This window comes from Manihot esculenta, chromosome 6, assembly GCF_001659605.2.
Source record: "Manihot esculenta cultivar AM560-2 chromosome 6, M.esculenta_v8, whole genome shotgun sequence".
In the NCBI taxonomy this organism is placed as follows: Eukaryota; Viridiplantae; Streptophyta; class Magnoliopsida; order Malpighiales; family Euphorbiaceae; genus Manihot; species Manihot esculenta.
The window spans coordinates 1,611,290-1,633,474 of NC_035166.2; the positions used below are offsets into that span (position 1 = coordinate 1,611,290).

General features: G+C 39.8%; 1 protein-coding gene across 1 annotated transcript; it reads left to right on the forward strand.

Annotated features, from left to right (window-relative positions):
• The first annotated feature begins 2,491 nt into the window (after positions 1 to 2,491).
• On the forward strand, positions 2,492 to 5,492 carry LOC122723815. Its single transcript, XM_043957461.1, has 3 exons — positions 2,492 to 3,193; positions 4,863 to 5,212; positions 5,405 to 5,492. The coding sequence occupies exons 1-3, from the start codon at positions 2,492 to 2,494 to the stop codon at positions 5,490 to 5,492; spliced, it is 1,140 nt and encodes a 379-aa protein (XP_043813396.1).
• The last annotated feature ends 16,693 nt before the right edge of the window (positions 5,493 to 22,185 follow it).

Sequence of the window (22,185 nt, forward strand, 5' to 3'; positions counted from 1 at the left end):
GCTATTTTTTTATTTTTTCTTTTCAATTAATAATTATATTTTACATATTATATAAATATTTTTTTGAAGGTGTCAGAAAATAAATTATTGTTGCTATTTAGTAATAATACAATATTATAAATATTATTTTAATATAAATTGAATTATAAACTATAAAATAAAATCATATAATATATTTTTATATTTTTTTTATTTAAATGTTAAAAGTTATTAAAAGTAATATTTGTATTTTGGTAAGAAAAATTCTTATAAATCCAGATTTATATAGACTCAATACAAAAAATATTATGTATTTTATATCAGTAATATTAAATAAAATAAAATATTATGTATTTTATATTATAATTTTTTTACATTTTAAATTTTTATTAAACTACAATATAAAAACAAAAAATAAATAATGAGATTAATAAAAAAGGACATTATTAAAATAAAAATATATATTTTAAAAATTATTTTATTAGTCAAATAAAAATTTAAGGACTATATTATAATTTTTTTCAATAACTTTTCTGATTGAATTTAGTATTCTCAGTTATAATTGAGACTAAACCAAAAAAAATTTAGTTTTATTATTTAAAATTTAAAGTTTTAAATATAAATATGAATTAATATAAATATATAATTTTTTTATTTAATAAATTTTTCAAAGAATAATTTTTCATTGTTGCATGACATATAAATTAAATTTTTTAGATTAAAATTGATTATAATTTTAAAAAATTAACTTTATATTTAAAATTTAAAAATTAAAATATAAATGTGAAAAATAATAAATATTCAATGTTTTTATCTAATAAATTTTAATTTTAAATAAAGTTGGAGTATTATTACACTCACAGACTTAACCTGATAGTAAGTGTATTTCAATAAATTTGAGAAATTTTAGATTTTACTCTCCAAATCTCATTTAAAAAAAAACAGAAAAATTATTATATTTTTTCAGCAGGACTAAGGGGAGTAGATATCGAAATTAATTTTACAGGTGAGTTATGTATAGCTTCAATACTGAACTAAAATAAATTAAAATTAACTATTATTGCATTCTTTTAAAATATTATATATACAAATTAAGTCAGTTCAATTTAATTTTTTTAGCCAATGAAATTCAAGCTATTTTACTTAAAGTCTAAATAAATAATGATAATATAATAGAATATTATTTTTTATAATTTAAAATATAAAAAATTTAGTAATTTAATTAATATAAACATTAAAAATGTATAAAATAATAAATAATTTTTAAAATTATAAAAATAAAATTTTATTATAAAATATATTTTATTATTAAAAGAATAATATTATATTAATTTAAAATTTAGTTAATCGAAGAGCTTAAAAAATTTATTCGGCCCTTTTTCTTCTATATTAAGCTCTCAACAGAACGTTAACGTGATGCGAAAATGGACCTCTTTGTTGGTTGTAATGTACAAGTTCGGTGTAGTTGACCATGGTTCACAATTGCTCAAAGGGCTTTGTGCCTAGATTTAAATAGAAAAAGAGGGAAAAAAATTTTTATCATTTAATTTTTAATTATGAAAAATTTATTAATTAACTTTTTAATTATGAAAAATATATTATAATATTTTTTACATTTTAAAAAATTTATTAATTAATTTTTCTATTAATTTTAATTATTAATCATTCGGGATATGCTTCTTCGGCTGGGTTTTGCGCAACAATGGGTTGCTTTGCTGTTCTCTTGTATCTCCACTGTTCGTTATTGGATCCTGCATGATAGCAAGTGTTCAGGAGGCTTTGGAACTCAAGCGTATCCTTCACATGTATGAAAATGCATCTGGACAGGTGATAAACCTTCAGAAATCATCTATCTCCTTTAGTAGGTACACTCCTGTGGCTCTTCGGGACTTTGTATGCTCAGTACTTCAGGTTGAGGAGAAACCAGATTTTGGAAATTATTTAGGCCTTCCTTCTCATGTTGGGAATAATAAGAGGGAAGTGTTCAGTTTTGTTAAGGATAGATTGTGGAAAAGGCTGAATTCTTAGAAGCATCGGGCACTGTCTCAAGCAGATATTGGTGGAGTAAGGGGGCGGATCAAAATCGGGGTATTCATTGGCTGGGTTGGCAATGGCAAAGCACAAATCTGATGGCGGGCTAGGTTTCAAAATTCTTCATAAGTTTAACTTGGCCATGCTTGGGAAGCAGGGCTGACACATTATCAACAGGCCTCAGTCCTTAGTGGCTCGTGTCCTTAAGGCCCGCTATTTTTCGACACAATCTTTCTTTGAAGCTCCTTTGGGAAGTAACCCTAGTTTTTTGTGGCACAACATATGGGAAACTCGGGGTCTGATTCGAGCTGGGGCTTACTGGAGGATTGGGAATGGTCAGTCAGTTTCAGTCTGGGGGCAACCCTGGTTGAGAGAGCTGCCTGAGTCCCTAGTTTCCACAACCCCTCCTTTGAACTGTGCTAGAGTTGTTGTTTCAGATCTCATAATTAACCACAGATGGAACGAGAGTTTAATTGCACAGATGTTCAACGAAAGAGATAGAAGTTGTATTTTGAACATCCCTCTTAGTCTTTCATCGTGTTCTGATACATGGTGCTGGAAATTCGAGTCCAAAGGTCACTATTCGATTAAGAGTGCATATAGGTTCCTGGTTGATGGCTTTCAACATAGGGAAGGGAGCGAGATATGGAAAAGGTTCTGGAAAGCTAAAGTTCCCCCAAAAGTGCTCAATTTCTGCTGGCGGGCTCTAGTTAATGTTGTCCCTTGCCTCTCGTCACTTCAGTCCAAGAGAGTCCCAGTTGATCCTTCATGCCCGTTGTGTCATGTAGCCCCTGAGAATGTCTTGCATATTCTGATTCAGTGCCTTTTTGCCCGCAGCTGCTGGTTAAGCTCGCCGTTGGGTTGGCCTGCGCCTTCTGCATCTTCTTTAAATGAGTGGTTTTCTTTAGCCTTCTCTTCTACTTCTGTGGAAAATGCCTCCCTTATGCTAATGATCTTATGGGCTTTGTGGCAAAATAGGAACAATGTTGTATGGAAGGGCCAGGGTCAGACTGCGAGTGGTGTGTTTTGCATGGCTCTGAATTTTTTGCAGCAATGGAAAGCAGCCCGGGTTGTGTCCTCAGTAAGCACCATTGTCGACCCGGTTCGCCCGATCTGGTCTCCTCCGCCACACGGTTGGATCAAGGCGAATATTGACGCCTCTTTAAGCTTGCAACGAGGTTCGGTAGGTTTCGGTTGTGTAATCCGGAAGGATGATGGGAGTTTTGTGGCTGCTAGAGCAGGCTCTTTTTATAGCCAGATGGATGCAAAGTGTGCTGAAGCTATAGCATTCCGGGAAGCATTGAGCTGGATTAAAGAGTGTGGATGGGATCGAGTTTTTTTCGAATTGGATGCTCAGGTACTTGTGATGTCAGTTAATTGTGTTTTGTTAGATGATTTATCGTCTTTTGGCTTTTTGGTTCAAGATTGTAAACTGCTTCTATCTAGTTATGAGAAAGCAAAGTGTGTTTTTGTTCATAGATCTGCGAATGATGTCGCTCATGTTCTAGCAATATCGGCTCATTCTGAGTCAGATCAATGAGTTTGGATTGATATCCCTCCTCCTCATATTGTTTCTTTGTTCTCTTTGAATTAATGAAGTTTTCTTGTTATTTCAAAAAAAATATTTTATTATTTAATCTATTTAATTTAAAAAAATTATTAATTAATTTTTTAATTTTATAAAAATTTATTAAATTAAATTTTTTAATAATATTTAACAGATATAATTAATAAAAATATTTATTAATAGACTTTTTAAAATATTAAAAATATTTTAATGTATTTTTTAAAATTAAGCAACTAATTAATATAATTTTTTTTTTACAATATATGAATTAAATAGATTTTTTTTTAAAAAAAAACTTATATATAAGTCTAGGTCATCATAAACCCTATTATCAAATCTTATATTAGGTGGAAAAGTGTTCTTCTTTTAATTCAAAAGTGTATAAATATGGTTGTATTCCGAGTAAATACTATTTGGTTCAAATTAAAATAATTAACTGTACTGAATTAATTTGAAAATTCAGTTTGATTTTTTATTCATTTCGATTTGGTTTAATTTTTAATTTTAAAATTTTAGTTATTTCAATTTAATTTAGAAAAAATAAAAAAATCAAACCGAATTGATTAGTAGTAATAATATATTATTTTTAATAATATAGAGAAATTAAATTATATTAAAATTAAAATATTTTAATTAAATTTTAAAATATTAAAAATAAAGTGTAAAAAATAAAAAATTTATTAAAAATTTAAACTGATTAAATCAAATCGAACTGAATCAGACCAATTCGATTCGATTTCTAATAAAAATCGATTTGATTTTTATAAATATTAAAATTTTAATTTTTCAGTTTACTCAATTCAATTCGGATTTGAATCCAACCACCTAACCATTCATATGAATATCTCATAATTACATTAAACAAATTATGTAAAATTCACAAGATAAACGAGTAGATTTTACATAATTTTTATATCGAAAAATTTAAATAAATATTTTTTTTTATAAATTCATAATAGATAAATCCAGATAAAATTTTATCAGTGTCCTCTTGCTTCACTATTTAGAAATGAGAAGCAATGGGAGAAGAATAAAAACCCAAACATAAGAGGACACCAGCAGGCAATGACTCTTAAAGATTTCACCCTTTGTCGAACAGGCCACTACAAGGAAATATAAAATCACAAGCATGACGACTAAATACAAGGCCAAAAACCCAACAGATTTCAATTTCAGCCTACCATTACTTGGAAAAATCAAAAGGATTATGAGACTTACAGATGCTAAAAAGGCTTGACTGTTAACAGTGATTAATATCTCATAAATATTAGGAACTTCATCATAGAGGATACTGATCCCAGCAACATGGCCAACAGCAGTTGCGTTGGAGCTGGAGCTGGAGCTGGAGCTGGGGGATGATTCAGTGTCTTGCCAGAAGCCGCCTGGTGGTGCAACAGCAATCTGGAAGGTGACTGTTATAACAATTGATGCCATTACTAGAAGTCCATTTGTTAGCTTTTTTGTAATAATTAATGATCATGATCAACTCTGTGTCTGGGGATTGGCTGGGTCTGAGCCTGATGATTCTGATCATCAGCTGGATAACGAAGGGAATTGCTATCCATTTCTAAATAAACAAACTAAAGCATTACAACCTCCACTCTTCTTATTTATGCATGTTCAAGAATGTGTTAGGTATAACGGATATTGGAGAATTGTTGATTTCATGATTAAAAAAGAATGTATAACAGTTTTAAAAATATTAAATTTAATTTTTTGGTTTAAATTTACCTTTAAATTATAATTAAAAAGCTAAATAAATTTGTGTTAATTTTTTTCTCCCAATAAATTTTTTTCCCTTTGTCTTCGTTAGTTTCATGGTTTCAGCTTAGTAATGGGTGGATCCGCACCGGACAAAGGAATTGAAAGCTTAGAAGTTTCCGCCACAGGATTGATTATTGCTGCGAGTTTTTGACATAGACGTATACCAAACATCCCACCATAAAAAAATCTGAAAATGTAGAAGCAAACAAAATATGGGTGCCGATTTGAAATTTTATTATTATTTTGTTTTTAATATAATAAAATAAAAATATTGAAAAAAAAAAACTAAACATTTATTATAATTTATATTTATATTCAACAGATTAAATCTTAATGATAAAATCAAAATTTTCCAATTCACTACAATTATATTTAATAAAACTAAATTGAATTTAGAAAGGTTAATAACAAATTATAATATAGCTTTTAAAATTTTATATTATTAATAAGTATATAATTTTTTAATTTAAATTTTATATTAAAATTAAATATATCTTATATTTATTATATGTAATATTAAATATATTATAAATATTTATTACAAATCATATTATACAAAATATTACATATTGATGTAACTGAAACGAAACTGTACTGCGACTGATTAATATATAAAAAAGAGAAAGTTAAGTGATTGACGCCTACGGCAGGTATTCCGACGTTCAAGTAAGTAAATTAAAAAAAGGGTGAATGTAATAAATTACTTAGAATTTAAGAGTAGTTATGAGTAGTTATGTAAGAATTGTGTATTTTTATCTCAGCGATCATTAACTTTTATACCGTAAGAAAATAGAGTTAATTATCACATTTTCTGAAAATTTGGTTGGTTTCGACTAATTGATAGAGGATTCCGTAATTATAAGTATAATGAGAATCTGTTGGCGTTGTATCCACTATCAGTAACTTTATGTGAGCACTCGACCACTTCAGGAGAGTGCAAGTCTTGATGAAGAACCGGGTGCTATAGTGTGGGTTTTTCTTTTCATGGGTGGAACTGCGTATCGGCTTGTTAGACCATTTCCACGTGGCACTGTCTTATAGTGACAACTTATAGCTTATTTTGGGCAATTGTTATGTCACATCAGAGGTCCTCCGGTGGTTTTTGATTCTTCAGATTCAAAAGTTACAATTGTCTTCAAAATCTTGGACACGTGGCATATCTGGATTGGCTCTTCATGCTCGCATTGCTTCGTCTGGTCATAAATGATGATTACCTTATTTCTCGCCAAGTATATTAGGATCAGTACTGCCTTATAAATTTTTATATAGGACTAATACCTAGTTGTGTGACTTGGCGGATACCTGCATTGTGGCCATGTCATAAAATGCCTTTAGAAAATGGGGTTAACACCCGGTTATGACCTGGCAGATACCCACCTTGTGTCCGTAGCATAAAATACCTTAGAAAATAGGTTTAACACCTGGTCGCATGGGCTAGCGGATACCAGCTTTGTGACTGTGGCATAAAATGCCTCAGAAAACAAGATTAAAACCCAGTTGCGTGACCTAGCAGACACCCACCTAGTGACCATAGCATAAAATACCTTTAGAAAATGGGGTTAACACCCAGTTGTGTGATCTAATGGATACTTGCCTTGTGGATATGCAATAAAATGCATTAAAAAATGGAATTACACTCGGTTGCATGGCTTGACAGATATCTACCTTGTCGTGACATAAAATACCTTGAAAAATGGGATTAACACCCGGTTGCATTGCCCGGCGAATATCCGTCTTGTTGCTGTAGCATAAAATGCCTTAAAAACGAGATTAACGACAGGTTGCATGGCCTGGCGGATACCCGTCTTGTGGTTGTGGTATAAAATGCCTTAGAAAATGGGTTAACATACAATTGTCTGGCTCGGCAAATACCTGCCTCGTAGCCGTAGCATAAAATGTCTTGTTTAGCGTGACTAACGTCCAGATTAGGGGCTTGACAGATACCCTCCTTATGGCCTGGCATGAAATGCATTAGAAACTTTTGTTTATTAGGACTAATACCTGGTCATGTGTCTGCAGATTCCTGCCTTGTGCCATTGAAATTTTTGTTTATCGGAACTAACACTCGTCATGTGCCTGGCGAATTCCCGCCTATGGCCTTGAAACTTTTATTTATTGGGACTAATACCCCGTTATGTGCTTAGTGGATTTTCGTCTAGCGGCCTTGAAAATTTTATTTATCTGGACTAACACTCGGTCATGTACCTAGTGGATACCCGCCTTGCCTCCTTGTGGTCTTAAAACTTTTATTTATCGGGACTAACACCCAGTCATATGTCTGGCGGCTTTCCACCTTCTAGCCTATTTATCAGGAAACGTGCTTAGCAGATTCCTGCCTTGTAGCTTGCCTGGCAGTTACTCGTCTTGTGGCCTTTGTTCTTCTCTCCATGCTTTCATCCATCCAATGCTTCTGATCACAAATAAACACTCCCCTTAATCATATCTTATGATCAAAGCAAGTCAACGCTCCCCTCAAATTGGTGCATAGATATATCCAATACCCAATTTATCAAGAGAATTAGGATGTTTGATCTTATAAATGAGAAACGTATTATTCTCGCCTGGCAGATTCCGCTTTGTGGCCTTGAAACTTCTAGTTATCGAGAATAACACCCGGTCACGTGTCTGGCGGATTCCCGCCTTGTGGCATTGAAACTTCTGTTTATCAGGACTAACACCCAGTCATATGCCTGGTGGCTTTCCACCTTCTGGCCTATTTATTAGGAAACGTGCTTAGCGGATTCCTGCCTTGTAGCTTGCCTGGCAGTTACTCGTCTTGTGGCATTTGTTCTTGTCTCCATGCTTTCATCTATCCAACGCTTTTGATCACAAATAAACACTCCCCTTAATCATATCTTATGATCAAAGCAAGTCAACGCTTCCCTCAAATTGGTGCATAGATATCTCCAATACCCAATTTGTCAAGAGAATTAGGATGTTTGATCTTATAAATGAGAAATGTATTATTCTCGCTTGAAGATTTTCTTTGATAAAATGTTGATCTACGTGCTTTGTGCGATCATGTTGGATAAGATTTTTTGTGCAATTTCCATGGCTGATTTGTTATCACAAAACATGTTAATAGTTGAGTTGGGTGAATAACAAATTTCTGTTAGTAGTTTTTTTAGCCACAATAGTTTATATAATCACTTTGCCATACCTCTAAATTCAGCCTCCATACTAGATAAAGAAACAACCTTGTTCTTCTTGCTCCTCCAAGTGACTAGATTGCCTCGAACAAAAATAAAATATCCTGATGTAGATTTTCTGCCTGTAATACTCCTAGTCTAGTCGGCATCTATATAGCACGATATATTTAGGTGATTGTGTTTTCTGAACATGAGTTATTTTCCTGGAGATGCCTTTAAATATTGCGAGATTGGAGTTACTGCACTCATGTGATTTTCACCAGGGTTATGCTTGAATTGACTGACTAGATTTATAGCATACACAATATTTGGCCTTGTATGAGATAAATAGATACCTTTCTCTATTTGTAAGAATTTGATGAGGATGTTCTCTCAATCCATGGTTTTGAAGTTTAGGGGTGTCAACTGGTTTACATTCAAGCATTCTAGTTTCTGCTAACAAATCAAGAATGTACTTCCGTTGAGAGAGAAAAATACCTTGGCTAGATCGACTTACTTCTAAACCTAGAAAATATTTGAGACCTCCCAAATTCTTCATTTCGAACTCTGTTGCCAAGTGCTCCTGCAAGTTTCTAATTTCCTCTTTGTCATTTCCTGTGATTATCTTATCATCAACATAAATTATTAAGGCTGTCAACGTCCCTCTTTAATGTTTTAGGAATAATGTATGATCAACATTGCTATGTTTGAACCCATATTTTTTCATGGCTGAGCTAAATCGTCCGAACTAGGATCTTGGTGATTGTTTTAAGCCATAAAAAGCCTTTTTGAGCTTGCATACAGATCCAACTGAGCCAATGAATCCTGCTGGAATGTCCATGTATTCTTCAAGGTCATCGTGAAGAAAGGCGATCTTCACATCAAATTGGTGTAATGGCCAGTCCAGGTGTAATACCCGGCTAGACTCCGGTATCGGAATTCCTACCGTCCGGTGGAATTTGGGTGTCGGATACCTCTAGAAGGGTAAAAGCATGTTTTTATAAAATGTTTTCATGTATTTTAATGTTTTAAGTATGATTTTAAATAAATTTTTGCATGAAAATTCTTTAAGGAAAAACTCAGGTTCGGCCGCCGAAACTCACTTTCGGCCGCCGAACATGCATGGACTTTGGGAGGCACGTTAGGCCCCCGAAAGTCTAAGTGAGGGAAGTGCAGGTTCGGCCGCCGAACCTTATGTTCGGCCGCCGAACATTGCATGGATGCGGAGGCACATTCGGCCCCCGAACGTGGCCTGGCCAGCCACTATAAAAGGGTCCCTTTGGTCCGCACGGGCGAGCTTTTTTCTCTCCCATTGTCGGCCAAGGTGAGTCTCCACCGTTCCTCCCTCGATCTCGAGTGTTTCCTCTAAATCTTTCATGGTTTTAACAAGTTTATAACTTTGTTTTGAAGAATTGTGAGCTTTGAGCAAGTTTTGAGTGCTTGGAGGTTCAAAGAGCTTAATCTCTCCATCTCCAAGCTAGGATCGCTTTCCTCTCGTTTCTTCAAGAGGTAAGGGTCGATCTTGAACCCTTTTTATGTTTTAAACAAGTTTTAAGTAAGATCTATGGGTAGAATGCATGTTAGGGTTTATGTTGAACCTATGGGTTTTTGATGACTTTATGAACAATGTAGCTTGATTGTGTGTGAATGAAGTGTTGTAGATGGGGTATATGCATGTTTGAGACCCCTAGGAACTTGTATGTGTGTTTTGGTTGAGAAATATGCATGATCTATGGTTTTGGGAGGCAGGAGGTTCATTTGAACCAAGTTTCTGCCGTTTGGCAGAAACCAGGTTCGGCAGCCGAAGGGAGTTTCGGCCGCCGAACCCCTCTTGTGAAGGCAGCTTTCGGCTGCCGAAGGTGCCCCCGAAGAGAGACTTTCGTCTCTGTCTGGCACTTTCGGCCGCCGAAGGTGCCGCCAAACCTAGCTGAGCTTCGTCTCTGTCCAGGACTTTCGGCCGCCGAAGGTGCCGCCGAAGGTGCCCTGTTCAGCCATTTCATGCATATTTTCTGTGATGTTTTCATGATGTTTTAGGGGGTTTTTGGGGGATATATTAGAGTTATGTTTATATATGTTTGGTCCCTCATTGGAGTCCACCTGTGTAGGTTCGGACCCGAGGAACCGAGGACCCCAGCAGTGAGTGAGCTGCTTCAGTGTCTGGTCAGAGCTAGCCAGAGGTGAGTGGAAACAAGCTTAATGTTCTAAAGCAAGCAATTAAATGTTTTGAGCATGTTTCATGCATCATGATGACATGTAATAGGCTGATTGCATTAGTTCACGAATATGTCGCATTGCATTTTATTTTGTGGTTGTGGGTGAATGCTGTATGATCCAATTAGTCCACGAGACTATATGTATGTTATGACAGGAAGACCAGGACCCCATGCTACGGCCTGGCACGAGACTTTATGTATGTTATGACAGGAAGACCAGGACCCCATGCTACGGCCTGGCACGAGGCTTTATATATGATATGACAGGAAGACCAGGACCCTATGCTACGGCCTGGCACGAGACTTTATGTATGTTATGACAGGAAGACCAGGACCCCATGCTACGGCCTGGCACGAGACTATGTTGGGACTAATTGGTGACAGGTTCACCCTTGATGTGAATTGTCTGTGATATGATGCATTTCATGAAAACATGAATTTTAATATAATGTTTTTAGTTTCTGCTCACTGGGCTTTTAGCTCACCCCTCTCCCCTAACCCCAGGTTTGCAGGTACGGGATTGATAGAGAAGAAAAGAAGAGAAAAGTCATATGTATGTAATAGCTAGAATATGTGGACATGACAAATGATAAGAATGTAGTGTAAAGTTTTGAACAGTTATGTTTATGTAATTATGTTATTGAGGATAGAGTTGTGCTTGACCATAGTATATGTTAATCCCTTGGTATGTACATGATCTTATTTTATGATGTATATATGAACCAACTCAACACAGGAGATATATTGCCCATTGAGGCTTTGATGAAATCCCACAGAGGGATTAATGTCTATGTATATGATGAATATAGTGCATGCACAGGTTGAGTTTGGTGAATGAAGAAAAAAGAAAAGTTTTTAATTCTTATGTATGTTTGTTGATCATGTATGGGATTAAACAGGTAAACAGGATGTATGTAGGCTTGCTACGGGTTCCGGCGGCCTTAAGCCGACCTGAATCCTAGCGCCGGTAGCGGTCCGGATTTTCGGGGCGTTACAGAGTGGTATCAGAGCACTAGGTTCATATGGTCGGACCTAGAGTGTCGGGCTCATAGATGTTATAGAAGGTCAAGCACAATAGGCAAAAATCATGTCCACTAGGATAGGATGTAGAGTCCTGTCTTGCTATGATTGTATGATATGCCATGATGATATGCTATGTGTGTAATGTAGCTGTGAGGTTCATGCTTGCCGACATGAACCATTTAATGCTAATGTTTATGTGATGTTTACTGTTTCTCAGAAAACAGGATGAGAGGAACCCGTCGATCTGCACGATTGACTGGAATACCACCTCAGGACGAGGGCATTGATGCCCGTCCTTCAACATTGCCTAGGGCAATGTCAAGTAGGTCCAACAGGGACCGAGCAGTGAGAGACCCTAGAAGGTCTTTAGATCTGGGAAGAAGCAGATCAGTCAGAGGAACAGTGCAGGGAGGTATGTCAGAAGATATGGGGGATCAGATGGATGTTGATCAAAGGAGGGATGGCAGTTTGGGCGTCAGTATGTCAGAAGAGGGTATGGGGGAATCCCAAGGAGGCACTCAGGCCTCGGGATTTGTTCAGTCACCTCACTATCCGCCCTACACCCAAAATCCCGGGTATTCGATGGGAGGTACATCGGATTACCCTAGTTTTAACCCTTATTCCACACAGATGCCATACCCACCATACTACCCACCATATCCACAGTATCCAGTGTACCCACCTCCACCATACTATCCAAATCCAGCAAACCCCACTCCGGGGGATGCTGTACCTCCACCACCACCAGCACCTACATGCCCAGATACCCAGATACCTCAGCCTAGCTCATCTGGGGGAAGTAAGGCTAAAATGACAGATTACATGAAGTTGGGTGCTCCCCAGTTTGAGTCAGGTGATGACCCGTTCGTGTATTTGGAGAAGGTCAAGATGATCACAGAGGAGATCGGAGCTGATGATAGTAGAGCCATTCAGATGGCTGGTTTCACCTTGAAATGCAAAAAGGCCCGTGAGTGGTTCAAAAACTATGTGAAGCCAAGGGTGGATAGCCTATCGTGGGAGGAGTTCGCTAATGAATTTGCAGGATGGGCTTTCCCTGATAGTTCAAGGGAATTGAAGATGATAGAATTCGAGCAGTTGAGGCAAACCGATGACATGAGTGTAGACGAGTATACTGACAGGTTTATGGAGTTGCTGCCTTTTGCTGGGCAAGACCTTAGCACAGACCAGAAGAAGTCGAGGAGGTATATCATGAAGCTCCATCCCAGGTATTCCTCCTTGGTACAGTCAGCAGATAGAGAGAGTTTTCACGCCATAGTAGACATGGCTAGGAGAATGGAGGCTAGTGCCATCGTTCAGGGGACAGTCAAACAGACAGTGGCACAAGCTTCTGGTTCTAAAACTCCGGGAGGGGGAAGGTTAGATCCCTCTACCTTGAGTGCAGCAGCTTCAGGCAGTAAGAGATGGGGTAAGCCCAAGGGTAAGAAGAATAAGTTCTGGAACAAGGTCAAGTCTAGTCTGGGGTTTGGCAGTGGTTCTAGTTCTGGGGCAGATAATGCAGCTTGTGCGAAGTGTGGTAGGCCACACAGGGGTTTATGCCGGTATGGGACAACGACCTGCTACAGATGTGGGCAAGAGGGGCATATGTCATGGCAATGCCCTAAAGCAGTTCCTACGGCACAGACACAGCAGACAGCTTCAGGAAGTGTGGCACAGCCAGTAGCTCTAGCTGCTACACAGGCCAGTGGCAGAGGCAGAGGGAGAGGGTCAGCTTCTTCCTCAGCAGGATTCAGAGGTGAAGGTCCATCAGCTCCAACCAGGATCTTCACCATGACACAGCAGGAGGCTAACACATCCAACACCGTGGTGTCAGGTAATCTCATCATTGGGTGTTCTGATGTGTATGCATTAATGGACCCGGGTGCATCTCACTCTTTTATTGCACCGAGAGCCGTTCAGAGGATAGGATTGATGGTCTCTGGGTTAGAGTGTCCCCTATGGGTCAGTGGACCCAAGTGTGACCCGTCAGTTGCAGAGTCAGTCTGCCAGTGTAGTCCAGTTTTTATAGAGGGAAGATGCTTGTCCGCCGACCTTGTGGTTCTAGATTTGACAGACTTTGACGTCATTCTAGGGATGGATTGGCTATCTACCCATGGTGCTACCTTGGACTGCAGGGACAAAGTAGTTAAGTTCAGATGTCAGGATGGGTCAGAGGTCGTCTTCAGAGGAGACAAGAGGGGTACACCTAGAGGTCTAATTTCAGCTCTTCAGGCTCGTAGGTTGCTTAGGAGGGGATGTCAGGGGTTTCTAGCTCATGTGAGGGAGTTGGATAGTCATGTTAGAGAGCCCGCCTCAGTGCCTGTGGTGAGTGAGTTCTTAGATGTTTTCCCAGACGAGCTGCCAGGGTTACCACCTGCTAGGGAGATAGAGTTCGAAATTGAGTTAATGCCTAGTACCAGACCGATCTCTATCCCTCCCTACAGGATGGCACCAGCCGAGATGAAAGAGTTGAAGGAACAGTTGCAAGAACTGGTGGACAAGGGTTTCATCCGACCGAGTACCTCACCTTGGGGTGCTCCAGTACTCTTCGTGAAGAAAAAGGATGGATCCCTCAGGCTTTGTATCGACTACAGGCAGTTGAACAAAGTCACCATCAAGAATAAGTACCCATTGCCAAGGATCGACGATCTATTCGACCAGCTAGCAGGAGCGGGTTGTTTCTCCAAAATAGATCTGAGATCCGGGTACCATCAGTTGAGAATCAGAGAGGAGGACGTGCCAAAGACGGCCTTCAGGACCAGATATGGGCACTATGAGTTCCTTGTAATGCCGTTTGGGTTAACCAACGCCCCTGCAGCATTCATGGACCTCATGAACAGAATATTCAGACCATACCTGGATCACTTCGTTATTGTCTTCATAGATGATATCCTAGTGTATTCCAGGAATGCAGAGGAGCATGCCCATCATCTGAGGATAGTTCTGCAGACCTTGAGGGAACATGGCTTGTACGCCAAGTTCTCCAAGTGTGAGTTCTGGTTGAGGAGCATCTCATTCTTGGGGCATATAGTGTCAGAGAATGGAATAGAGGTAGACCCCAAGAAAGTAGAGGCTGTGACTAACTGGCCCAGACCCACCTCAGTGACAGAGATCAGAAGTTTCTTGGGTTTGGCTGGTTATTACAGGAGGTTCGTACAGGACTTCTCCAAAATTGCAGCTCCTTTAACCAGATTGACCAGAAAGAATCAGAGGTTCGAGTGGACCGATCGATGTGAAGAAAGCTTTGAGGAGCTCAAGAAGAGGTTGACTTCAGCACCAGTGTTAGCTCTGCCAACCAGCAATGAGGACTTCACAGTATTCTGTGATGCATCCAGAGTAGGCTTGGGTTGTGTGTTGATGCAGAATGGTAGGGTGATCGCTTATGCTTCTAGACAGCTAAAGAGGCATGAGATGAATTACCCCACACACGATCTGGAGATGGCAGCAGTTATCTTTGCCCTCAAGATGTGGAGGCATTACCTCTATGGGGTAAAATGTGAGATCTTCACAGATCATAAGAGCCTGCAGCACATCTTGAGTCAGAGGGATTTGAACTTGAGGCAGAGGAGATGGGTAGAACTGCTCAGTGACTATGATTGTAAGATACAGTACCATCCGGGTAAGGCTAATGTAGTAGCTGATGCCTTAAGCCGGAAATCACTTGGCAGTCTATCCCACATCACGGCAGAGAGGAGACCGGTGGTGAAGGAATTTTATAAGCTCATTGAGGAGGGTCTACAGATGGAGTTGTCTGGTACAGGTGCTTTGATTGCACAGATGAAAGTAACCCCCGTGTTTCTGGAGCAGGTGGCTCAGAAACAGCACGAGGACCCAGAGTTAGTGAAGATTGCCAGGACTGTTCAGTCAGGCAAAGATAGTGAGTTTAGATTCGATAATAAGGGGATCCTCCGCTATGGGAACAGACTATGTGTACCAGATGACATCGGGCTTAAAGGAGACATTATGAGAGAGGCTCATAATGCAAGATACAGTGTTCACCCTGGAGCCACCAAGATGTATCAAGATCTGAAGAGGGTGTATTGGTGGCCAGCTATGAAGAGGGAAGTGGCACAGTTCGTGTCAGCCTGCGAAATATGTCAGAGGGTGAAGCTGGAACATCAGAAGCCGGCTGGAATGCTTAACCCACTGCCGATTCCAGAGTGGAAATGGGAGAACATAGCTATGGATTTTGTAGTGGGATTACCGGCAACATCCAACAGACTAGACTCCATATGGGTGATTGTGGACAGACTCACCAAATCTGCTCACTTCATTCCAGTTAGGAGCAACTACTCTGTGGATAAATTAGCGCAGGTGTATGTTGAGGAGATTGTCAGACTACATGGGGTCCCGGTATCTATAGTGTCAGATAGAGGGCCCCAGTTTACCTCCAGGTTTTGGCGGAGTCTGCAGAGTGCTATGGGTACTAGGTTGGATTTTAGCACTGCCTTCCATCCACAGACAGACGGACAGTCAGAGAGGACCATCCAGACCATAGAAGATATGCTCAGAATGTGTGTGCTAGATTTTGGCGGTTCTTGGAAGCAACATCTACCTTTGGTGGAGTTTGCCTACAATAACAGCTATCATGCTAGCATAGGGATGGCTCCATATGAAGCTTTGTATGGGAGGAAGTGCAGGTCACCCGTTTGCTGGGAAGAGGTTGGAGAGAGGTCCTTAGCAGGGCCTGAGCTTGTTGAGATCACCAGCAGGGCGGTGCCCATTATCAGAGAAAGGATAAAGACTGCCACCAGCAGGCAGAAAAGTTATGCAGACATCCGCAGGAAACAGGTAGAGTTTCAGGAGGGGGATCTAGTATTGCTCAAGGTGTCTCCGATGAAAGGGGTGGTTCGATTTGGTAAGAAGGGTAAGCTAGCTCCGCGGTACATTGGACCCTTTGAAGTCCTGCAAAGGATTGGGAATGTATCGTACAAGCTGGACTTGCCTGCTTCTATGGAGAGAATCCATCCGGTTTTCCATGTTTCCATGTTGAGGAAGTTCGTGTCAGATCCGGGCAAGGTTCTTAGCGAGCCTGATGTGGAGATCCAAGAGGATCTCGCTTATGTTGAACAGCCAGTGCGGATTCTTGACACTCAGATCAGGAAGTTGAGGAACAAGGAAATCCCGATGGTGAAAGTCCTTTGGAACCACCACAATTTGGAAGAATGCACTTGGGAGACCCGGGAGTCCATGCTCCAGCAGTACCCCCACCTCTTCTAAGGTTAGTTGAGATGTGTTCCATGTGCTATATGTGTGTATGTTATGTTTGTTTCGCTATGCATGTACTAGTTGAGGAACATTCGGGGACGAATGTTCTTAAGGGGGGGAGAATGTAATACCCGGCTAGACTCCGGTATCGGAATTCCTACCGTCCGGTGGAATTTGGGTGTCGGATACCTCTAGAAGGGTAAAAGCATGTTTTTATAAAATGTTTTCATGTATTTTAATGTTTTAAGTATGATTTTAAATAAATTTTTGCATGAAAATTCTTTAAGGAAAAACTCAGGTTCGGCCGCCGAAACTCACTTTCGGCCGCCGAACATGCATGGACTTTGGGAGGCACGTTAGGCCCCCGAAAGTCTAAGTGAGGGAAGTGCAGGTTCGGCCGCCGAACCTTATGTTCGGCCGCCGAACATTGCATGGATGCGGAGGCACATTCGGCCCCCGAACGTGGCCTGGCCAGCCACTATAAAAGGGTCCCTTTGGTCCGCACGGGCGAGCTTTTTTCTCTCCCATTGTCGGCCAAGGTGAGTCTCCACCGTTCCTCCCTCGATCTCGAGTGTTTCCTCTAAATCTTTCATGGTTTTAACAAGTTTATAACTTTGTTTTGAAGAATTGTGAGCTTTGAGCAAGTTTTGAGTGCTTGGAGGTTCAAAGAGCTTAATCTCTCCATCTCCAAGCTAGGATCGCTTTCCTCTCGTTTCTTCAAGAGGTAAGGGTCGATCTTGAACCCTTTTTATGTTTTAAACAAGTTTTAAGTAAGATCTATGGGTAGAATGCATGTTAGGGTTTATGTTGAACCTATGGGTTTTTGATGACTTTATGAACAATGTAGCTTGATTGTGTGTGAATGAAGTGTTGTAGATGGGGTATATGCATGTTTGAGACCCCTAGGAACTTGTATGTGTGTTTTGGTTGAGAAATATGCATGATCTATGGTTTTGGGAGGCAGGAGGTTCATTTGAACCAAGTTTCTGCCGTTTGGCAGAAACCAGGTTAGGCAGCCGAAGGGAGTTTCGGCCGCCGAACCCCTCTTGTGAAGGCAGCTTTCGGCTGCCGAAGGTGCCCCCGAAGAGAGACTTTCGTCTCTGTCTGGCACTTTCGGCCGCCGAAGGTGCCGCCGAACCTAGCTGAGTTTCGTCTCTGTCCAGGACTTTCGGCCGCCGAAGGTGCCGCCGAAGGTGCCCTGTTCAGCCATTTCATGCATATTTTCTGTGATGTTTTCATGATGTTTTAGGGGGTTTTTGGGGGATATATTAGAGTTATGTTTATATATGTTTGGTCCCTCATTGGAGTCCACCTGTGTAGGTTCGGACCCGAGGAACCGAGGACCCCAGCAGTGAGTGAGCTGCTTCAGTGTCTGGTCAGAGCTAGCCAGAGGTGAGTGGAAACAAGCTTAATGTTCTAAAGCAAGCAATTAAATGTTTTGAGCATGTTTCATGCATCATGATGACATGTAATAGGCTGATTGCATTAGTTCACGAATATGTCGCATTGCATTTTATTTTGTGGTTGTGGGTGAATGCTGTATGATCCAATTAGTCCACGAGACTATATGTATGTTATGACAGGAAGACCAGGACCCCATGCTACGGCCTGGCACGAGACTTTATGTATGTTATGACAGGAAGACCAGGACCCCATGCTACGGCCTGGCACGAGGCTTTATATATGATATGACAGGAAGACCAGGACCCTATGCTACGGCCTGGCACGAGACTTTATGTATGTTATGACAGGAAGACCAGGACCCCATGCTACGGCCTGGCACGAGACTATGTTGGGACTAATTGGTGACAGGTTCACCCTTGATGTGAATTGTCTGTGATATGATGCATTTCATGAAAACATGAATTTTAATATAATGTTTTTAGTTTCTGCTCACTGGGCTTTTAGCTCACCCCTCTCCCCTAACCCCAGGTTTGCAGGTACGGGATTGATAGAGAAGAAAAGAAGAGAAAAGTCATATGTATGTAATAGCTAGAATATGTGGACATGACAAATGATAAGAATGTAGTGTAAAGTTTTGAACAGTTATGTTTATGTAATTATGTTATTGAGGATAGAGTTGTGCTTGACCATAGTATATGTTAATCCCTTGGTATGTACATGATCTTATTTTATGATGTATATATGAACCAACTCAACACAGGAGATATATTGCCCATTGAGGCTTTGATGAAATCCCACAGAGGGATTAATGTCTATGTATATGATGAATATAGTGCATGCACAGGTTGAGTTTGGTGAATGAAGAAAAAAGAAAAGTTTTTAATTCTTATGTATGTTTGTTGATCATGTATGGGATTAAACAGGTAAACAGGATGTATGTAGGCTTGCTACGGGTTCCGGCGGCCTTAAGCCGACCTGAATCCTAGCGCCGGTAGCGGTCCGGATTTTCGGGGCGTTACACCAGGTTGGCCGCAAGAGATATTAGCACCCTGACTGTGTTCACTTTTGCTACTGGAGAGAATGTCTCTATATAGTCAATACCATAAGGTTGGGTGTATCCTTTTGCTACGCGTCATGCTTTGTATTGATCTACCGTTCCATCCGCCTTATATTTAATAGAAAAAATCCATTTACATTCCACAACTTTCTTTCCTTCTAACAGAGGCATTAGCTTCCATGTGTTCATATTTTCCAAAGCTCTCATTTATTCATTTATTACTTTCATCCACTTTAGGTCACCAAAGGCCTCTTATATTGTGTTTGGAGTGTGTTCCAAGGATAGCTTCTGCACAAAGGCTTTGAGCGGTTGAGCTAGATATTGTGTACTAACATGATTAGCAATAGAGTACTTAGTGCTCTTTTCTTCATGCTCTGGGGAGTATCGATTTGGTGTTTTGCCACGATTGTGCCTAAAAGGTAATTTATAGCTATAGCTTCATTAGAAGTCTTGTCAAGACAAGAGGTTTGAACCTGTTCCTCATATTCGTCAGGTGTTACAGCCCCTTCTTCAGTGGATTTCACCTGCTGTCTATGTTCATATTTGGTGGATTGTTCTTGGTGACTCAAATTTGCACTATCATCGGTATTTTGATTTAATTGAGTCCTCATTTCCTTTTGTGATTCAACTTCAACTTTTTCTTTTGCGGTGATATTGTTTTTAGGAGCTGTATCTTTATTACTTGTTGCTCCAAAAAATGGCCACTTTTTCCATGCATTCTTTTCCTCATTGGATAGCTCCCCCTGAAGAGAAGAATGATAATTAGATTTGGGAAAACATTTTAGATTCTATAAAGGTAACATCCATAGAGATATGCATTGGACTGCATAAGGATCGAGTTTAGTCTGATTTATTTTATGAATGTAAGAGAGCTCGAGTGGTTTCGAAGATGTGTCTGTTCTTTCTTTACACAACATTGTTCTGTTGTGGAGTATGAGAGTAAGACATTTCATGATATAAGCCATTGTTCTGAAATTTTTTTCTCAATTCAGTATTATCAAATCGAAGAATCTGAATATTGGTTGAGAATTAATTGAGTCTTAATCATACTATGAAAAGATCAAAAGATAGGAAAGACTTCATTTTTATTTTTCATCAAATAGAACCAAGTCATACGAGTGTAATCATCCATAAAAATAACAAACCATCTAATACAGGTATCATGAAAGGTTTCTCACATCTTTTAAAACTAATAGGATATGGGACCCGATGACTTTTAGCTATAATGCAAGTTTCACAAGTAAAAGAAGATCCATGTGAATTTGAAAATAACCAGGGAAAAAGAAATTTTAAAGATGAGAAAGACGAGTATCCTAGCCAGTAGTGCCATAGCCAAATTTGTCTTTCCTTATATTGTTGTTTCCAAGAATAGTATTGGCTTGTCCTAGACTAAAATCGTCTATATATTATAATTCTTTTCTTTTAGTACCATGACCAATAATCTTTTTGGTGAGAAGCTCCTGAAAAATACAAAATTTTGGATATATTTGTAATACCTGGCTAGACTCCGGTACCGGAATTCCTACCGTCCGGTGGAATCTCGGATGTCGGAGACCTCTAGAAGGGTAGAATCATGTTTTATAAAAATGTTTTAATTTGTTTTATGATTTTAAGTATGAAATTAAATGAGTTTTTGCATGAAAAGTCTTTGGAGGAAAACTCAGGTTCGGCCGCCGAAAGTCAAGATTCGGCCGCCGAACATGCATGCGTTTTGGAGGCACGTTAGGCCCCCGAAAGCATGAGTTAGAGAAGTCCAGTTTCGGCCGCCGAAAGTCAAGTTCGGCCGCCGAACATTGCATGGATGCGGAAGCGCATTCGGCCCCCGAACGTGGCCTAGCCAGCCACCTATAAAAGGGGCACTTAGCCGAAATGGGCGAGTTTTCTCTCATTTTCGGCCACAGCAAGCTTCCGACCTTCCCTTTGCAACTCTTGTGTTCTTCCTCCAAATCTCTTCCATTTTTCTTGAGTTTTAAACTCACATTGCAAGTTTTGAGCATTTAAACCAAGTTTTGGAGCTTTGGGGAACTCAGGAGCTCATTTCGTGGATCTCCAAGTTTAGGTCGTCTCCCTCTCGATCTTCAAGAGGTAAGAGCCGATCTTAAGCTCCTTATGTGTTTTTAATAAGTTTTATACAAGATCTATGGGTAGAAATGCATGTTAGGTTATATGTTGAGTTATGGGTTAATATTGATGTTTTGAACAATGTGTGTTGATTGTGTGTGTTTGAAGTGTTGTAGTTGGGGTATATGACTGTTTGAGACCCCTAGGAACTTGTATGCATGTCCTAGTTGAGCCTTATGCATGATTTGAGGTTTTGGGAGGCAAGGGGTTCATGTGAACCAAGTTTCTGCCCTTCTGGCAGAAACCAGGTTCGGCCGCCGAAGGGAGTTTCGGCCGCCGAACCCCCTTGTGGAGGCAGCATTCGGCTGCCGAAGCTTGCCCCCGAAAGAAGACTTTCGGATCTGTCTGGGAGGTTCGGCCGCCGAAGGTGCCGCCGAACCTGCCTGACTTTCGGCTCTGGAGGGACTTTCGGCCGCCGAACCTGCCGCCGAAAGTGCCCTGTTCAGCCAATTCTTGCATGTTTTTATGTGATGTTTTCATGATGTTTTAGGGGGTTTTTGGGGAGTAGTTTATAGTTATGTTCAGGTATGTTTGGTCCCTCATTTGAGTCCACCTGTGTAGGTTCGGACCCGAGGAACCGAGGACCCCAGCAGTGAGTTCAGCTGCTTCGGTGTTGTCAGAGTCAGCCAGAGGTGAGTAGAACTAAACTTAATCTTTTAAATTAAATGTTTTATCATGTTTCACGCATCATGA

Coding starts and splice junctions, on each gene's coding strand:
- LOC122723815 (XM_043957461.1), top strand. CDS start 2,492: ATGTTCAACGAAAGAGATAGAAGTTGTATTTTGAACATCCCTCTTAGT. Junction 3,194..4,862: donor TAAGCTTGCAACGAGGTTCG/GTAGGTTTCGGT, acceptor ACTTCATCATAG/AGGATACTGATCCCAGCAAC. Junction 5,213..5,404: donor CATGTTCAAGAATGTGTTAG/GTATAACGGATA, acceptor TCATGGTTTCAG/CTTAGTAATGGGTGGATCCG.